Source organism: Protomyctophum bolini (genome assembly GCF_963924005.1).
Source record: "Protomyctophum bolini genome assembly, chromosome: 21".
Lineage (NCBI taxonomy): Eukaryota > Metazoa > Chordata > Actinopteri > Myctophiformes > Myctophidae > Protomyctophum > Protomyctophum bolini.
The window spans coordinates 6,550,690-6,567,915 of NC_137882.1; the positions used below are offsets into that span (position 1 = coordinate 6,550,690).

Below are 17,226 nucleotides of genomic sequence, written 5' to 3' on the forward strand. Positions count from 1 at the left end.
ACTCGATTGAAAATGCAAACTTTGAACAGGCATAGCTTGAACCGTTTGACCGTCGGCAATACAACTTATACATAACATATGCATCTCCTCATGCTTGAACAACAACGAAAGTTGCCGAACAACTTTCGTATTCTGACTTTTGACCTCTGACCTTTAGATCTCCCACCCTTTTGAATTTATTGAAAAACAATTCAAATCTATCTCCTCCCTGGGATCTTTGATCAACATGCATGGAACTTGCTACACGTGAACTTTGGACCTATAAGGACAAAAAAAGGAACTCTTTTGTTTCTCACAACTGAGGTGAGTGAAGTCACCCAGCTGTAGCGCTAGGCCAATCAATGTCCACATTATGGACAGGGAGGAGCAGCTAGAAGGAAATATTTCTTTAAAAAAATCACAACTTCTGACAGTTTTTTTAAAAGTGCATAGATGCAGCGTCACATGTTTAGGAAACTTTACATCATGGTAGAGGGTCATGCCAAATAGCACTGAAACTTTACTCCAATTGGCCAAAGGGGGGCGCTATAGCAATCATTTGAAAATGAAACCTTTGAACAGAAGTCAGACAGACAGAAGTTAATTTATTTAGTAACGAAGGCTCCTCTCAACCGGCCAGTCTCAATCATAACATTACTGGTGTCTCTAAATAATTCTGTTACCTGCTTCCTGTTACCTGGTCATGTGACCTGAGTAACCAATACATGACAACAGCGTGTGTGGCAGCCAATCAGGACTATAGGTCCTCAGTATGACTCATGTATGACTAGGTCTTTTACATTTCATGAGCTCTCTCTCACACGTAATGCCAATGTGTCAGTGATCACCCTCCCCTGTGCCAAGGTTGCGTAGACATAGTGTAGACTCTACACTATGTCTACGCAACATGTAGAGAGTACGAGGTTAGCTATTAAACCACTTCCTCTCGTATGTGTCACTTATTTAGTTTGCTCCACCTTTCTGCCATGTTGGATTTAATCTGTTAAACAATCCAGGAGGTATGTAGTCCTCAATTCCATAGTGTGAGTGTGTGTGTGTGTGTGTGTGTGTGTGTGTGTGTGTGTGTGTGTGTGTGTGTGTGTGTGTGTGTGTGCGTGCATGCATGCATGTGCAGCTGTACACACTCATGCACAAATTCATAGACACACATTTTACCTGGCACTTACAGTATATCCGAAACATACCTGTCTCCCTGTCCAAATTATGCATGCCATATTTATATTCATTACCAACCACATGACAGCTCTCACTCGACATGCAGCGTAATTGATTAGGGAGAGTCACCATTTTGTCCAAAGATCTGCTGGGAATGAGAATATGATCCATCACGGCGATGAAGACGGACATGACAGACTGAATCAATTGTGCAAGCGGACGACAGGCCGTCGCCAAGCGGAACAAATCTATTCAGGTTTCAGGAGGCTCGTCGTCACTTCCCGACATTCGGCTCAGTTGGCACACGTTCCGTGACCCACCTGTGACTGGAAAAACGATAATTGAAAACACATTGTTTTCTTGACTTGATGCTCGAGCAACAAAACAAGTGGCTGATGATGAAGCGCCCAGGGGGACAGCTCACTCTCTGCTCACTTTGGCTCAGAGAAGAGGTTCCGTCTGGAGCTATCCCGGCATCACTTTCGTAATGTCGTATCCAATTTTATTTGTTCCTTCCCAGAATAGGGATGATGGGCTTCAAATGTCAAGTATAAAGTTATGTTCAATCTGTCCCCCATGTTATTATCCTTCATTTAAAACAAAAAAACTATATATACTGTATATTTCAAAACATCTTTAAAAAAAATATGAATAAACTAGAAATGCACTCTGTCGAGGTGCCAGCTTGCCCTTTGCATGTATGGCCTACCTCCCTATAGCGCTCTCTGTCTGGGTACTGAGTCCTAGAGCTCTCTGTCTGGGCACGACTGCTTCTCTGAGTCCTAGAGCTCTCTGCTCTCTGTCTGGGCACGACTGCTTCTCTGAGTCCTGGAGCTCTCCGCTGTCTGGGTACGACTGCTGCTCTGAGGTCACGCAAGCTAAAACATTTGGGATCCACTGCCCTATAGTGTCAGCGCCGGAAACCCCCTGGCTGTAATCACATATCACACAGTTATAGGAACGCCAGCTCAGTGGCCTTGTTGTGGTTAGAGTGTCCGCCCTGGGACTGGGAGGTCGGCGTTCGATCCCCGGCAGGGTCATGCCAAAGACCCAGTGCTTCCTTCCCTGCTTGGCGTCACGTGTTGTATTGGGGGTAAGTCCCTGCGACATACCAGCGTCATGTCCAGGCATTGTACTTGTACGTCAAGCTGCCTCATGCTACAGTAACAGGAGTTGGGCTCCTGCCCTATGGGCCCCATGGCTCTGCAAGGCTCACGTACTTGTTTTTGTATGATGCCTCGTTATGTCAGTTTTAGTGTTCAATGACTATACTATGACTATTATGTTCAGGACTACGGATGGAAATTAGCATCTCTGCTAAATCTGGTGTATGTTGTACGCTACATTTTTTTATTAATTAATATACTCTGTCTCGCCCCAAATAAACAAATAAAGTAAAGTAAACTTACTTTGATATATACTGTAGGAACGCAGTCGTCGCCTGAGTTCTTGCTTCCAAACCGAGTCATCCGTTGACCTTGGCGGTTTGAAACGCCCTGTAATATTAACCCATTCTGACCTGAGATCAGATTCATACAAGGTTTCCACTGGACACACACTGTTCTGATGAACCCATTCTGACCTGAGATCAGATTCTAAAAATGTCAGTCGTTCTAAGATTTTTCAAAAATAGCAGACCTACAAGCTCGTAGCGCGCCACTCGGTGGCGCGCTACGAGCTTGTAGATCTGCTGTTTTTCAATAGCTAAAGCATAACATGATGCTAACACCAAAATGGGTTCCCGGTCAGAATGGGTTAAGCTGTCATGACTAAGAGCGGATGATATAATCTGCAGGTCCATTCCAGGTTACCGTAACAACCAGCCTGGCGATATAACCAGTGGTCCAAAGAAACTAAGTACATTTACTTAAGCATACTGCATACTGCACATAGCATACTGTATTTGCACTTACTTGAGCATTCTCAATTTCCCAAACATTTTTGACTTCTACTCCACTATACATATCGGATCTAAATAGTGTATACTGTACTTTTAATCCACTACATTTAACACTGTAGTTACTAAGTACTTTTCTAGATTTGATTATTATTACAACACATATACATTTAAGCACTTGGCTATATTATAGCCTACATTTCGTCCGTTTGAAAATAGCCGATCTACAAGGTCACGATGCATTGCATTGTGAGTATTTTACTTGTAACAAGAGTATTTCTATATTGCACTATTGAAGTGCTTAAAGGTAGAGTACCGTGAGTGATATTTGGAAAAAACAAAACGTTTTTTGTTAGAAGGTTAAATCACTTATTGTGACAGTAATCATGCAGCTATAGAGTTTGTTTCAGCCAATCAGGAGAGAGTAGCTATATTTACAAACTTAATCTTTATAGTGTTCCAGTTCCATTTTTGCCTGTTCATTTCTTTGTGTCATCACTTACGATTGGACCACTCTGTATCCTGACTGCATTCTCTTTCCTGATTGGATAAAATTGGCATCCCGGGTTTCAGTCTTATAGGTTTCTGAAAAATGCATTTTCTGTTTAATGAAAAGCTGAATGGCATGGAGAAATAAAATCACAGAATACCTTTAAAAGTGAAACACTTTTCCATACCACTGGATATAACCTCTACTACAGGTTCTACTGAAGCTCTTTCCTATTACATTGTTCACGTCCTGCAGGGCCATGAAGCGCCTGTGCTAATTCTGCTTTATGGCCCGAATGGTGGCGACTCTAATCTTGCCCATTTCCGTGATCACTTCCCTTCATTCTGTAAAAGCCTTGTAAAATATACCTCCCAAAGAAGCATAGAAAGTGCAGATTTTTATTAGGGTTTGCCTCAAAGTAAAATATCACCTCACTCGCACGGCGGGCACTTTCCTTTATGTCTCTCCCAGTATATGTACGGCTCAAGCCCTAGCCAGAGCCGCGTACTCGCAGCTATAGCTATTAAAATGAAATACTCAGGCATAAAGTGGGCTATTCGTCTGGACATTCGCAACTGGAAAAAAAAAAAAACACACTTGTGTAAAACAACATTTTTATATCAAGGTTACTTTAGCCATAGTATGGCTGTTCGTAATTTAACCACCATGCCGGCTTCTAACAGTGGCGCTCTGAGTTATGGATGTTTGCAATGATCTCAGTTTCTTTTTTTTCTTTTTTTTTTAAAGGTTTGTGTTCTCGTCACTGCTGTGCGATCCTGGAGCAGCACTACTATACCTTTGTTACAGCTAATGTTAAAAGCTGCAATCCACGGATGCACTTTCTTTGGTGAATATGTCGTTATTTTGGACCTTTCTGTTTAGAACAGAAACTAGTGTTTCTCAACCAGTGGTACGGGGACCACCGGTGGTCCTTGAGGAGGCTCCAGGTGGTCCCCAACCAAATGATGGAAAGTTGGCAACCAAATGGACCCTTATAAGATCAGTAACTCTTGACAATGACACCACGTAATCATTTTTCAAATCAGCCTCGTGCTACTGTATAACAGGTGCTATAACAGGCCAATTCCTGTGCTTACCTATAACTGCACCGATCTGTGTACTATGCACACTAGAGGCAACAATTCATCTCCATCAATAACTGCAACTCTTCCACTGCCCCAGTTACCCACGGTGTCCCCCAGGGCTCAGTACTTGGTCCCCTCCTCTTCATCATATACATCCTCCCTCTAGGTCAGATCCTCCGTCACCATGGACTTCAGTTACTGGTGATGCAAACCTCCTCGACGTCCCCAAAACCAAATGCCGTACGTGGGGGGACAGAGCTTTCGCCTTTGCTGCCCCAACCCTGTGGAATGCCCTCCCTAAGGCACTCAGAGATGCCCCCACCCTTCAAACCTTCAAATCCACCCTCAAAACCCACCTCTTCAAAATTGCCTTCCCTAGCTAACCCTTTTCACTGTCTTTTAATGTTCTTTAGCTTTTAGTGTTATTTTTCCTTTTTCTATTAAAGTTGTTTTTAATGTAAAGCGTCTTTGGGTACTCAGAAAAGCGCTATATAAGTTTGAGATATTATTATTATTATTATTATAGAGGCCTGCATTTTTCGCATCTGCCTGTTATAGTGCCACCACGAGGCCGATTTTTGCAAAAGACATTTCTTTCTATTACTCGCACAGATTTTATCCATGCATCATCTCTATAGTCACATGTTCAACACAGATCGGTTTGATTATTACTCCTACAAATTTCGTCAAAACATCACAAATGCTATTTTCATGGTGGAGACCTGTGCCCCGAGGGGCACTTTTTCTAGTTTACTTTACCTTTTTTCCCCTCTTCCCTAGTGCGTGTGTGCGTGCATGTGAGAGAGTAGAAGGTATGAGGAGGTATGCACGCACACACACACACACACACACACACACACACACACACACACACAGAAACAATGAGACTACAGAATAGCAAAGAGCATTGCGATTGTGAATTAGTTCAGAATATTAAGCCCTACGTGTAAAAACTTTTAAAACTCGTTCCATATTTCTAACAATGCTATCCCTGGGGTATAGTCTGCCTCCGCTTCACTGATTACGTTGGTTGCCATGGTGTTTTGTCATATAAATTGCCAGGCAGGAATCTAAAAAAGCGAAACAAAAGAAATGGAGAGACCCTGGCAGGGACCTTGACTGCTTGGATAGCTGGGTGCACTGAATATGCCTTTTGAGGGTAAACAACAACTGCAATTATCTTTATTTTTTTCCAAGCAGTTTGTTGGGATCCTTGCACTAGACAACAGTGGATTCGCTGCATGCACTCCTTAACACAAATACATTCAACAGATGAATAATGAAATACCCCAAAATTGCTATAGAGTACACTTCAGAGCTTGTTTTTTCCTCCCCACTTACATTGTATTCAGTTGGCTTCTGTGGTTTGGCGACGATCACGATTCAGACATTATAGGTAACAGAGATTTGTGTGGGGAATATTTAATATGGACATGACAATAATGCACCCGTTGCTAGGGCACATCCATTAAATTCTGTTTTAGCCTATGCCTTTCTACGCTGTTTTCTCTGAAACTTGAACTAGAATTGTGAAATGTAACAATTTTAGACTTACAGTATGAGGTTTCCACCCGACAGAGACTGTTATGTTCAATTGTGCTCTACTTCAGTAAGGATCCTTTGTGCTCCCAAGGACATCTTTGGATACTATAGAATCACTTGCACCGCAACACTCATATAGCCTACGGCATTGTGTTGGAAAACACATGCAAACTGACTGAATATTGGGTTTGAGTGTTTTCGTGAAGTGCCTCGTAATGATTTCTTCAGATGTGACACGTTGTGAGCTTTATAAGATTGGGTGATAATCCAAGTGTAAAATCAGGCGTTCAAGGCCCGCCGAAATACATTTGTCGACAAATTCTACTGTAGATTTAAACGAAAACATTTCAGATGGCATTTTATTCAAAATGGCATTTTATTCAAAAGACTGTGACTAAAACAAAATCTAAATGTGCTTTCCAAATCAAGTGACATGCCGAACAGCTGCAATTTTGTTGAGTTTGACGTTGTTTAATACAATCAGATTCATCAGTCAATGGCAAATTGCATCTAGTTACCACCTTGCTGGCAAGATGGACCCAGTCTGCATAATTATGGTCAATAGTGTGACATGAGGTAAAGGACTGGAATTTCAGAGAGCAAGACACATTTTAATTTTGCACCATATCCTTGCTAATTATGATGACAGCTATATGCACTGTTTGTTCAGAGGTGTTTGAGGCTGCCAGCCAGCACCCACTGCATGCCAAAAGGTTTCAGCACACTCTCCGACGGCCAAAGCAGGAGGAGGTGATATACTGTAGTTATGATCTGCATGTGCTTTGCCCAATCATTCTGCGGGCCATGGAAGGGTAGAGTTATATTCAATTTAATTCAATGACATCTTAAGTCAACAAACACATGGCGTATCGCCAGTGCGGTCCTTGCGAGGGCTCCAGGGGGTCCCCAGCTAAATTACGTAGTTGTATGCTATTTATTTATGTATTTATGTATACTCGGTTGAATTGTTTTTGAATTGCTTTAACACAAATCTTCTCTTCTGAGGGTCCCTGGCAAAAAACATTTTCAGATGTGGGGCGGCGGCCAATATACATATCCTTCACACATAACAAACAAACCAAGGAACAAAACAAAGAGAGGCTGAGAGCCACCGGTGTATCGTACAGTACATACATTACAGTATACCAATTTGGGAACCCACCGGCAAGAGGGAAAAAACTAAACCAAATTCCTTTAATTTGCCAACCATAAAACGTCTTTTTAGTTCTACTGGATCTCTTCTGCACTATAGTCCCTCCATATCATTTTAGTCCAGTTTTTATCTCTGGAGTTTTAGTCGACAAAATTATAACATTTTATAATTATATAACCATTATATAGTAACAGCCCATTTGAGTCAAACTGGTCGCAATTTGTGTTCCAATGGCAACAGCTCTTCTACTCTTGATATACACCACCAAAGTCTGACATCAATATCGCTAGAGGGCGTTAAGTCCAAGGGCTTGTGTTTTTATTTATTTGTATTATTTGCCCCCACCTTGTGGCCGCGGGGGGTACTGCGCCCTGGGTGCGTTTTCGCATTTTTAATTCACTATAATTCACTACTCATTATAACTTCATTATTAATCATTAATGTGTCAAAACGAAAAAAGGGCTTCGTTAAGACCTCCATATTACTATGGTCAATGCCTGTGTGAAAAGTGGGAACGATTGGTGCAGGCAGTGAGGAGCTACGGCAGTGTTTCTGACACAGACACACACAGATAGACATTGACTGAATTATAGTACGAGTATGAGTATGATGATAATCCCGGCATCTTGGATCGCCTCAAATAAGAACTGTTTTTGAAAAATAAACAAATCATCCCAGCGGTTTCACTCGTTATGGATATGAAGAATCAAATGACTGAGAGAAAACCCTAATGTTACTAGAAACATACTGTATCAAATATGAGTGACTGACGATACAGAGACACCCGACAATAGCGCTGAGACAGTTTGTTTATTCTTAGACGATTTTAAAATGACCCCATGTTATTCTACATTATAGAAAGACTTCTGCAGACCCCTTGGAACCAGGGGATGGCCGAGTGACGTCAGCACTTCTATTATCTTGGACATTAAAGACAGGGGTGTTGTCTTTTTGCTTTCAGGGACAATGGTGGTCCAGGTGGCAGCCACTGATGCGGATGACCCCACCTACGGGAACAGTGCTCGGGTGGTCTACAGCATCATCCATGGACAGCCGTACTTCTCCGTGGAGCCAAAGACGGGTACGTACAGCGCGCTGCCCGGTGGCAGAAAGTTAATAAACTCCCGTGGCCGCAGCCTTCGTCTGCTTTTGCAATGCATGCACATTAAGTCTGGCCCCTCTCAATTGTTAGGAGGACTTCACGGCCGAAGTGGTGACGAGCCAACTGTTTTTTTTTGTACATTTTGATTATTATTACAAAACATTTCCACAAAACATGCCCCATACACATTCCGGCAGATCTACAAGCTCAACGCTTTGTGGGTTTGTAGATCTGCTATTTTCAAAATATTTTGTATTTTGAAAACTTGGCATGGGGCTTTCTGCATAATGAGTACTACTTCTAGTACCTATCCAGGACTTTTACTTGTAACAGAGTATTTTTTATATAGCAGTATTGACTTCACTCAAGTGAAGAATGTGAGTAGGCCTCCTTTTTCACACCACTGTACCCTGTCACACTAAGCGAGTTGAGGCATGTTGTGTTGTGTGGGGATATGCTGCTGGTAAACATGTCATATCTGAGGTATATTGCACAATATGTTGGTATTCGGAATCGGCATGTCCCGACTCCCCGAGAAACAAACTTATAGAATGCAGTCGGATAACTCACGAGTCACGAATAGATTGAACACGTATTTATTGAATGATAATTCAAGTGTGCATTTAATATTTTATTAACCCCCACAACGGAGTTGCACCACTCACTTCACACGGGTGAAACCTCATAATATCCAGAACTGTTACTTTTCAGGATTCAAATTCACAAATATCAAAAGCAGCAGATCCACGATCTCCAAACGCATCGCTTCGCGCCACGTTTCGAGCTTGCGGATCTGCCGCGGTATGATCAAGCAGGAGCGTTAATTTAACAAAGAAAACCACACACACACAAAGCTAGAACGCGGAGATAGTTGGTTTCTGCACCTCGACACGTCGACATTAGACGACACCGTTGTTGAAGGCGCGAGGAGGAGAAAGAAAAAGCATCAGCGAGAGGAATTAAAATTAGGTGTATAAAATAAGGTGTGAGCTGGAGTGTGTTGACTCGGGGAGAGGGAGGTGATGGCGGATGTTGAGCGATGCGACTGCTGTCCTCGCCGCTGATGCTGCTGCTTCAGAGCTATACGTGCAGGCTCATTAGCCACTGTCCTGCTGGGCCTGCATGCTACCTCACGCAAAGCACTCTGGGAAAGAACCGCCGAAAGAAAGAAAAATACGGGGCATTCATTCCCATAATATTAGGCGTCACTCTCTACTTCCCCCAGCATTGCTTATCGTTAATGCACGCGCCGCTGCAGGGTTTCTTGTGAATGTCATTCGCCCTCCTCTAAAACTAAAGGAGAAACCTCCTGCCATGCAGAGCCGTGCCAGAATCCAGCATTTCTATAATGTATTTTTTCGACACTCATCATAGGCGAAAGAATAACATGTCTGCTTGCTTGGTAAAAATAAATAAAGGAAAACATCTAGATGCTAGTTATACTATGCAGATAATGTGTTGGTTCAGTCAACCAACACTCACGTCAGAAATAGATTTTACCATTTTTTTGCAAAAAAAGGAATACAGTTCAGGTTTAGCCTGGAAACCGGTGAATCTGCCACAGGAAAAAAAGTAAAATGCCCTGCATGGGCAGATTGGGTCTGGCACTCCTAAATTTGAATTACATTTCGCACACCCTGGAGTTGTGGGTGACCAATCATAGGCCACTATTCAAAGTGAGATTGTTTTTTTGCAGTTTTTTCTTTTTTATTGATTGATAATACACATAGTTATACATCACTATCAAAAGAATGAATGCAAGAAAGCCGATTATTTCCATTGCAGTCCCTTAGTTAAAAATGAAACACAACAATGAATGTGTGTGAGTGTATGAGTGAGCGTGTCCATGTGACGTTGGAATCTGTTTGTAACCGCACCCTTGGAAATAAATCTTCCACACTGAAGATCCAAGCTAACATCTACGCCAACGCGCCGTGATATCAGTCTGGCCATGACGGGCTGGTTAAAGTTGGTGTTCATGGCCGCTCTTTATGATGTTCCCTACATTTTGCTAAGCAGCATGCTAAGCAAATTCAGGGCACGCAATGCAAGGTATACAAGAGTTAACATTTAAGCCATAGAACATTGAATGCAGGTTATAGAGCCATGCAAACATTGAATTTGAAGTATTGCGGGTACTTTAGAGCCATGTGCACATGAATTTCAGTTCATGTGCACATGGCACATTAAACATTCCGTTTAAAGTAAAGTTTGAGTAGTATGCACTATACTCTGACCTATACGGTGGAGGCCGGGGTGGTGCAGGCAGTCTTTGCCAGCAGCGTGCGGGAGCAATTTGAAAAGCAGAGACCCAGTGTAGGAGGGAGCCATATTTCAACGGGCTGCCTTGTTGAGGGAATGAGGTGTGTTTGGTGTGTGTTTAGAAAAGCGTGGCCGATTGAAAGCATTCAGCAGGGATGCTGTGGGCGTTGGCGGCGTACGTGTCCTCTCCTCCATCAGTGCCCCATACCTGAGGCGGGGTTGGCGAAAGGGCCTTTCTGTGTGAAGTTTCCATGTTCTCCCCGTGTCCCCTAGGGTAGGTACCCTCACAAAAAACATGCAGTAATCCTGGTCCGTTGCTCTCCCCAGGTTGGCGGAGGGTGTATAGAACTCAGGATCACAATAGATAATTGACACAGGCGTGAAAAATGGGTTACAACATCGTGGGATAAAAACTTTCAGCAGACAGCTGAGGCGTTCATGACTCCTGTGCCCTGCATAAACTGACACAATGTTTATGCAAAGTTTGGGTCCCTCCTCATGCCTGAGGAAGGTCCGGAGGGACCGAGACGTTGCTTCATTAAATAAGAAAATACTCATGTACCGAGCTAATACACCGTGTGCGAGTGTACCTTATTGCTTTCGTTAAATGTAGGTAAAAAAGGATGATAAAAACAGGAACATTACCGGCCCAGGCGCCCTCGTGGGGGTTAATCTGCGGAGGTTGAATCCAACGCGGCGCATACGGCGTTGTTGGAAACATATTGCAAATGCTAGGCAATTGGTAAGTAGGAGTCGATAAATGCAAATGCAACAGCAGTGTGTGGGATCGAGGAATCAATTGGCAATAATGACTGAATTGGGGAGGAGAAAAAAAAAGGAAAAGCATCACTTTAATTTAGGCTTTGATTGAAGCGTATCGCTGTGGTGAGACCCAGACAGACAGCCAGGTGATCCTGCCTCGTGTTCCGCTGCCTTGAAGAGGAGTTGAAACACGTAGGAGGCGCAGAGGCCATTTATTAAAGACTTTTAAAGTTTCGCAAAGCAGTGTATGATGTGCCTTGATATCGTCTCGGTTGATGATTTATTGATCACAGAGTAAAGTCTACAAGTCTATAACCTCTCTCTCTCTCTCTCTCTCTCTCTCTTTCTCTCTCCCTCGCTCTCCTTCTCCTTCTCTGACCCTTCCTGTGGATACGTTTCCTCCATCATTTTGATGAGTGATGAGCTCCATTGAATCTCCCCTACCCCCCCCCCCCCCCACCCCCTCTCTCTCTCTCTGTATTTTTTATATTACATGCCCGTGTTCTATATATATATAGACTTAAATGAAAGAGTTCTTCGTGGATTGCTTGGCTGTGAAGGTACCCACACTAGGGAAGTCCCTTTGAGGCTGTGAAATCTTTGATTTAAGTGCTTTTTGCTTCGCGTTTTTTATTTATTATTTCAAAGCCTTAAACTTCTGGGGCCTCATTAACGTTACTAAAACACTGATGATTACCTTGTATTTCCTTAGAGTTAACGCGCTGTTCTCTGAACCAATTAAGACCGTCTTATGTACACTTTAAACTTCATTCGTATAATGCGGTCTCGACTCTCGGTACAAATTGATGTGGTATGTCAAAAGAAAAAGAAAATAAATGGGAAAAAAAGTAATAAATTATGTAAACATGACCTGACATATGACATGTTTTATTCCATACACTGTATCCACAATTAGAAGATCAGAGGTTCTTAGCTTATTCATCTCCTTGACAGCCAGTGGTTGGTTTTACTTTCAAAATATCACATGCATGCACGCACCCACAAATCCACGCACCCACAAACGTGCGTACGTGCGTGCGTGCGTGCGTGCACCCTCTACTGCCCAGGTCATGTGATGAGATGAGGCCCACCTCTGCTGCCAGGTTTATAGCCTTTATAGTCTCAGCTTGTATATCTGCTATGTTCTACTAGTTTGGGTCCCGGGCCAACGTTTGGGTCTTATGGCCCAAAACTCACCAAAGGGTCGGGTTGGGACAAAACGTTTTTTAAAGGAGAATTCCATGCTAGAAGGCTTTCTTACCTTTCTTTGTAGTTGTTACGTCCCCACCAAAGAGGTCCAGGTGTTTTTTTGTGCAAAAACTCCTTATTGGCTATTTTCCCTACCATAAGCCCTCAATGAATTGCATTGCATTGAATGGGAATTGAATGGGGCTATGGGGTGTTATGCTAGTTCGCTTATTTCCATCGAAATAAGTAGTAAACTGTGCCGCTTGGGATATTATTTACATTATGAAGAGAGGATATATACAAAGAAATTATAATTTTGAGCGATGGAAATAAGCGAATTAGCACAACGCCCCATTCAATTCCCATTCAATTCAATGCAATTCATTTAGGGCTTATGGTAGGGGAAACAGCCAATAAGGAGCTTTTGCACAAAATAACACCTGGACCTCTTTGGTGGGGACGTAACAACTACAAAGAAAGGCAAGAAAGCCTTTTAGTATGGAATTCTCCTTTAAGGTAGACCACACCAATGCACTCATTGCAACTCAATGAGTTGCATTGGTGTGGTTTACCTTCAAAACAGTTTTGTCCCAATAGCACAACCCTTTGGTGTGCTTTGGGCCTTTAACGCATTCTGGACGGGAACCCCTTTTGGTGTTTTAAGCATTATGTTATACTTTAGCTATCGAAAAATCTTGAACATCTTGATGCAAATCTTTGGATATATATTTTTTCAGAGCAAACATTTTTAACTCGAAACTTTGCTTCTGCGGGGTCCCTGGAACGACATATTTTCAGATGGGGGTCGGCAGCCAATTACATATATGTTTGAGAACCACTGATATTGAAACATAGGTTTTTCTGAAAACTGTAAGACATTTGTAGAATCTGGAATCTGGTTATGTTGATCTAGAGCAGTACGTGGTTCTCAAACTATTTTTGTCTCGGGTCACCCAGGTTGTAAATATTTATTTTTCATCCACGGCACCCCTGAATTACGTTAGTTACTTTATATAGCACCATTTGTCATATTAGCAGTATTTAAATAATATTTATATACATATACATATTATGTCAATATTTCACCCTAAGAAACGATAATGCCACGAGGAAAACTTTCGCTCTCGCTTTATAGAAAAAAAGAAATCCACAGAGTTGTGCACTGGGCACGGCACCCGGCGGAGCAGGAACAACGGTCGGCCTAGCGCTCGAACATGCGCTGCTCCCGTGCTTATGGTTATGGTTAGTTAGGGTTTGAGGTATACGGTTGTCGGTCTAATGACTGTCGGACCAATAATAGTGTCGGAACTAAAACCTGTACCCCTGGGCACAGCCATAGCTGAGGAGGTGTACCATTAAGCTCCCCCATACCTCTCTGATCTTCTCGAACCATCCCCCTCCGCCCCCTCAGGTCCAGTGAAGCCAACCTCCTGAAGGTCCGCAAGACCAAGTACCGCACCTGGGGGGGACAGGGCCTTTTTTACGTTTCTGCCCCCAACCTCTGGAATGAACTCCCCAACCATCTCAGAGTTGCTCCCTCGCTCCTCTCATTCAAAACCTCAGTCAAAACCCACCTCATCAGGATAGCTTTCCCCAGCTGAGGTCTGGTTAAGATGTCCCCCCCCTTCCCTCATTTATCCTTTTATCTTAAGTTTTTAACCTTGCACTGTTTTGCTTTGTTTTTTTCCCTGAATAAAATCTGTTCCTAGTGTTCTTATGTAAAGCGCTTTGGGTATTTAGAAAAGTGCTATATACATTTGAGCTATTATTATTATCATTATCATTATCATTATCATTATTAGTATTAGTATTATCATTAAGCGCCTCAGCATTGATTAGCTACACCTGGTCTAATACAGGGCACCTGCTCCATGGATTGGTGTATAATGATGGGGTTTGCACAGTGAACAACGAATCACAGCTACGTAGCAGTGGCCGGCTATGAGGATCAGCAGCACAGTTGGAGTGTGTCTGTGATTAGTCGGGTTGCTTGGCAGACACGACCCAATTTTACGGCCGTATGATGTCTTTTAATCATATTAAAATATTATTAAAATATGATTAAGCCCTATGATTAACCCATTCTGAACGGGAACCCATTTCGGTGTTAGCATCATGTTATGCTTTAGCTATTGAAAAATAGCAGATCTACAAGCTCATAGCGCGCCACCGAGTGGCGCGCTATGAGCTTGTAGGTCTGCTATTTTTGAAAAATCGAAGAGCGACTGACATTTTTAGAATCTGATCTCAGGTCAGAATGGGTTAATCAGACCAGTGTGTGTCCAGTGGAAACCTCGTATGAATCTGATCTCAGGTCAGAATGGGTTAAGATCCAGTTATTGGATCGCAACGGATCTCCATAGAAAGTGTGTGTGTGTGTGTGTGTGTGTGTGTGTGTGTGTGTGTGTGTGTGTGTGTGTGTGTGTGTGTGTGTGTGTGTGTGTGTGTGTGTGTGTGTGTGTGTGTGTGTGTGTGTGTGTGTGTGTGTGTGTGTGTGTGTGTGTGTGTGTGTGTGCGTGTGCGTGCGCGTGCGTGCGTGCGTGCGTGCGTGCGCGCGCGCAGTATTTTTGTGTCCCCAATGAATTCCCATATAGACATATAGTTTGATATCGTGTCATATATATATAAGAATTGTGGTCCAAACATAAACTACAAAAACCGTGTCGTGTCGTTCACGATAGTCAGTCACTCGTATCGTATGTGATATAGTCGAAGAATGGCGGCAGCATAACATGAACGTTTTCTCACCGTCAGTTGATGCTTCATATCCCGATACGACGCATTGCGAGCGTTTAGATGTGTATCGGGCTGAGGTGCATGGTCAATATGTTTGGTAATAATAATGAAGATCTACAAAGTAATTAGTAGAAAGTTGCCAAATACTTTAGTGGAGTTAAAAGTACAATATTTACACGTCTATCACTGCGCAAAAAGCATAGATTATACGGATGTGTATATTACAGGAAACTCCCGTTATACTTTACAACAAACTCCAGTAAACTCCTGCAATTGTACCATCACTGTACCTGTATGTTACTGTATATGCTTGCTAAACTTGAGGTTTACGGGCAAATCTATAGTGACCATAATTGCCCGTTAACTCCTCTTTTCACGCAGTGTATGGGAAATTGGGAATTCAGAATGGGGAAACGAAATCATGAACCTGGTGGTAGGATGTGTAAATTACATCAATAACTTGGAACTATAGTCTTCTCGCTAAGATGGTATTGTTCAGTAGAGCTGGGGGAAAAAATCACTGAAAAATCACTCAAAGAAAGATGTATTAACAATGACATGATGTTGTTAAAACCGCCGTGCACATGTTGCTATTTGTATCCTCCTGGACTACGTACGTGTACTGTAGTTCTTCTGTGTAATCAAGACAAAAACAACATACATACCGGTAATTCATTAGTGCAAAACCATCATGTTCCACCACCATGTACGTAACACAAACATACCGTTTTCTAGAGAAGAGGATGCACGATTCGTGAAGAAATCACTCTCCTCCTATAAGCACTGAGTGGTGGTTCGAAAGGCTGTATGACAGATTATTATTCTGTTATTCATTGCAGTGAACAGGGAACCTCTTTTTACTTATTAATATTTGAATAATATAGCTGCACTGAGCTGCTGTTGGATAATTAAACATAACTTGCTAAATGTCACCCTGACTTCTGCTGCTTGTTAACCACTTAAACCTTTGAACAGACCCTAGTTGCAACATGTACAGTATACGTTATTCCTGTCTACAGTTCAGTGGTTCCCAAACTGGGGGTCCCCAGATTATTAACTTAATGTGCTAAATTACTTTCTCACTCAACAGTAAACAGACCAGCATAGCCCTACAGTGTACAGTAAGTGTATACAGGGTGTCTGCACATTTCTAAAGTTACAATTTAAGTGCACTTTTAATAATACCAAATTGGCCAATTGTCAAATACTCAGTCGTTGTGAGCTTGCAGATTGTCTATTTTCACTTAGCCTGCCCTACAGTATATGAACCGAGACACACTGACAAATGTAATACCTACAATTCCAAGTGCTTGTCAGGCATTTTATTTAGTTTTGGCCCCGTGCCCCGGCCTCCACCCCCAGAATAGGATGCTGGGTTTCGCACACATCTATAAATGCACCAAGTCTCTGTACGTCAGTACTTATGTGTGTACGTCTGTGATCCACGTAACTCGAAAACCCGTTCGCCCCACCAACTTCAAATTCTATGCACGTTCTACACCACCACAGGGAGTGCCGTGCCCGCGGTGTCGAGTCCGTTGGATAGCTGGCGGTTGTTCAAAACCATCACAAAAGGCTCTGGTCACCTGATCACTCCATATATGGAGCTGGCCTGTTCTGACATCACAACACTTCAATATTTGGCCATGCCAGACTCGTAACTCTATAGGAATAAAGGGACACAGAGAGATAGATACAGAGATAGGGATACATGATGGAACGGGTACTCTGACACGGGTGCAGCGGGTATTGCATAGCCGGGTACGTGGGGCATGGATCTCCAACTTCCATCGTTACCGACTCGGTGCTTTACAGCTGGGCACCGGTCTACTACTGTACAATCAAAGTCTTAAT

General features: G+C 42.7%; 2 protein-coding genes across 2 annotated transcripts in view; one reads left to right on the top strand and one right to left on the bottom strand.

Annotated features, from left to right (window-relative positions):
- The window catches only part of LOC308336666 (glycogen debranching enzyme-like), a 563,232-nt gene that overhangs the window by 188,372 nt on the left and 357,634 nt on the right, over window positions 1-17,226 (bottom strand). The window lies entirely within an intron of this gene.
- Window positions 1-17,226, top strand: part of LOC308336044 (cadherin-7-like) — a gene marked incomplete at its 5' end in the record, with an annotated part of 171,659 nt that overhangs the window by 58,361 nt on the left and 96,072 nt on the right. The window contains one exon of the mRNA XM_080793288.1: window positions 8,284-8,403. Coding sequence (XP_080649414.1) covers window positions 8,284-8,403 — 120 coding nt within the window. The remainder of the gene's footprint in view (window positions 1-8,283; window positions 8,404-17,226) is intronic.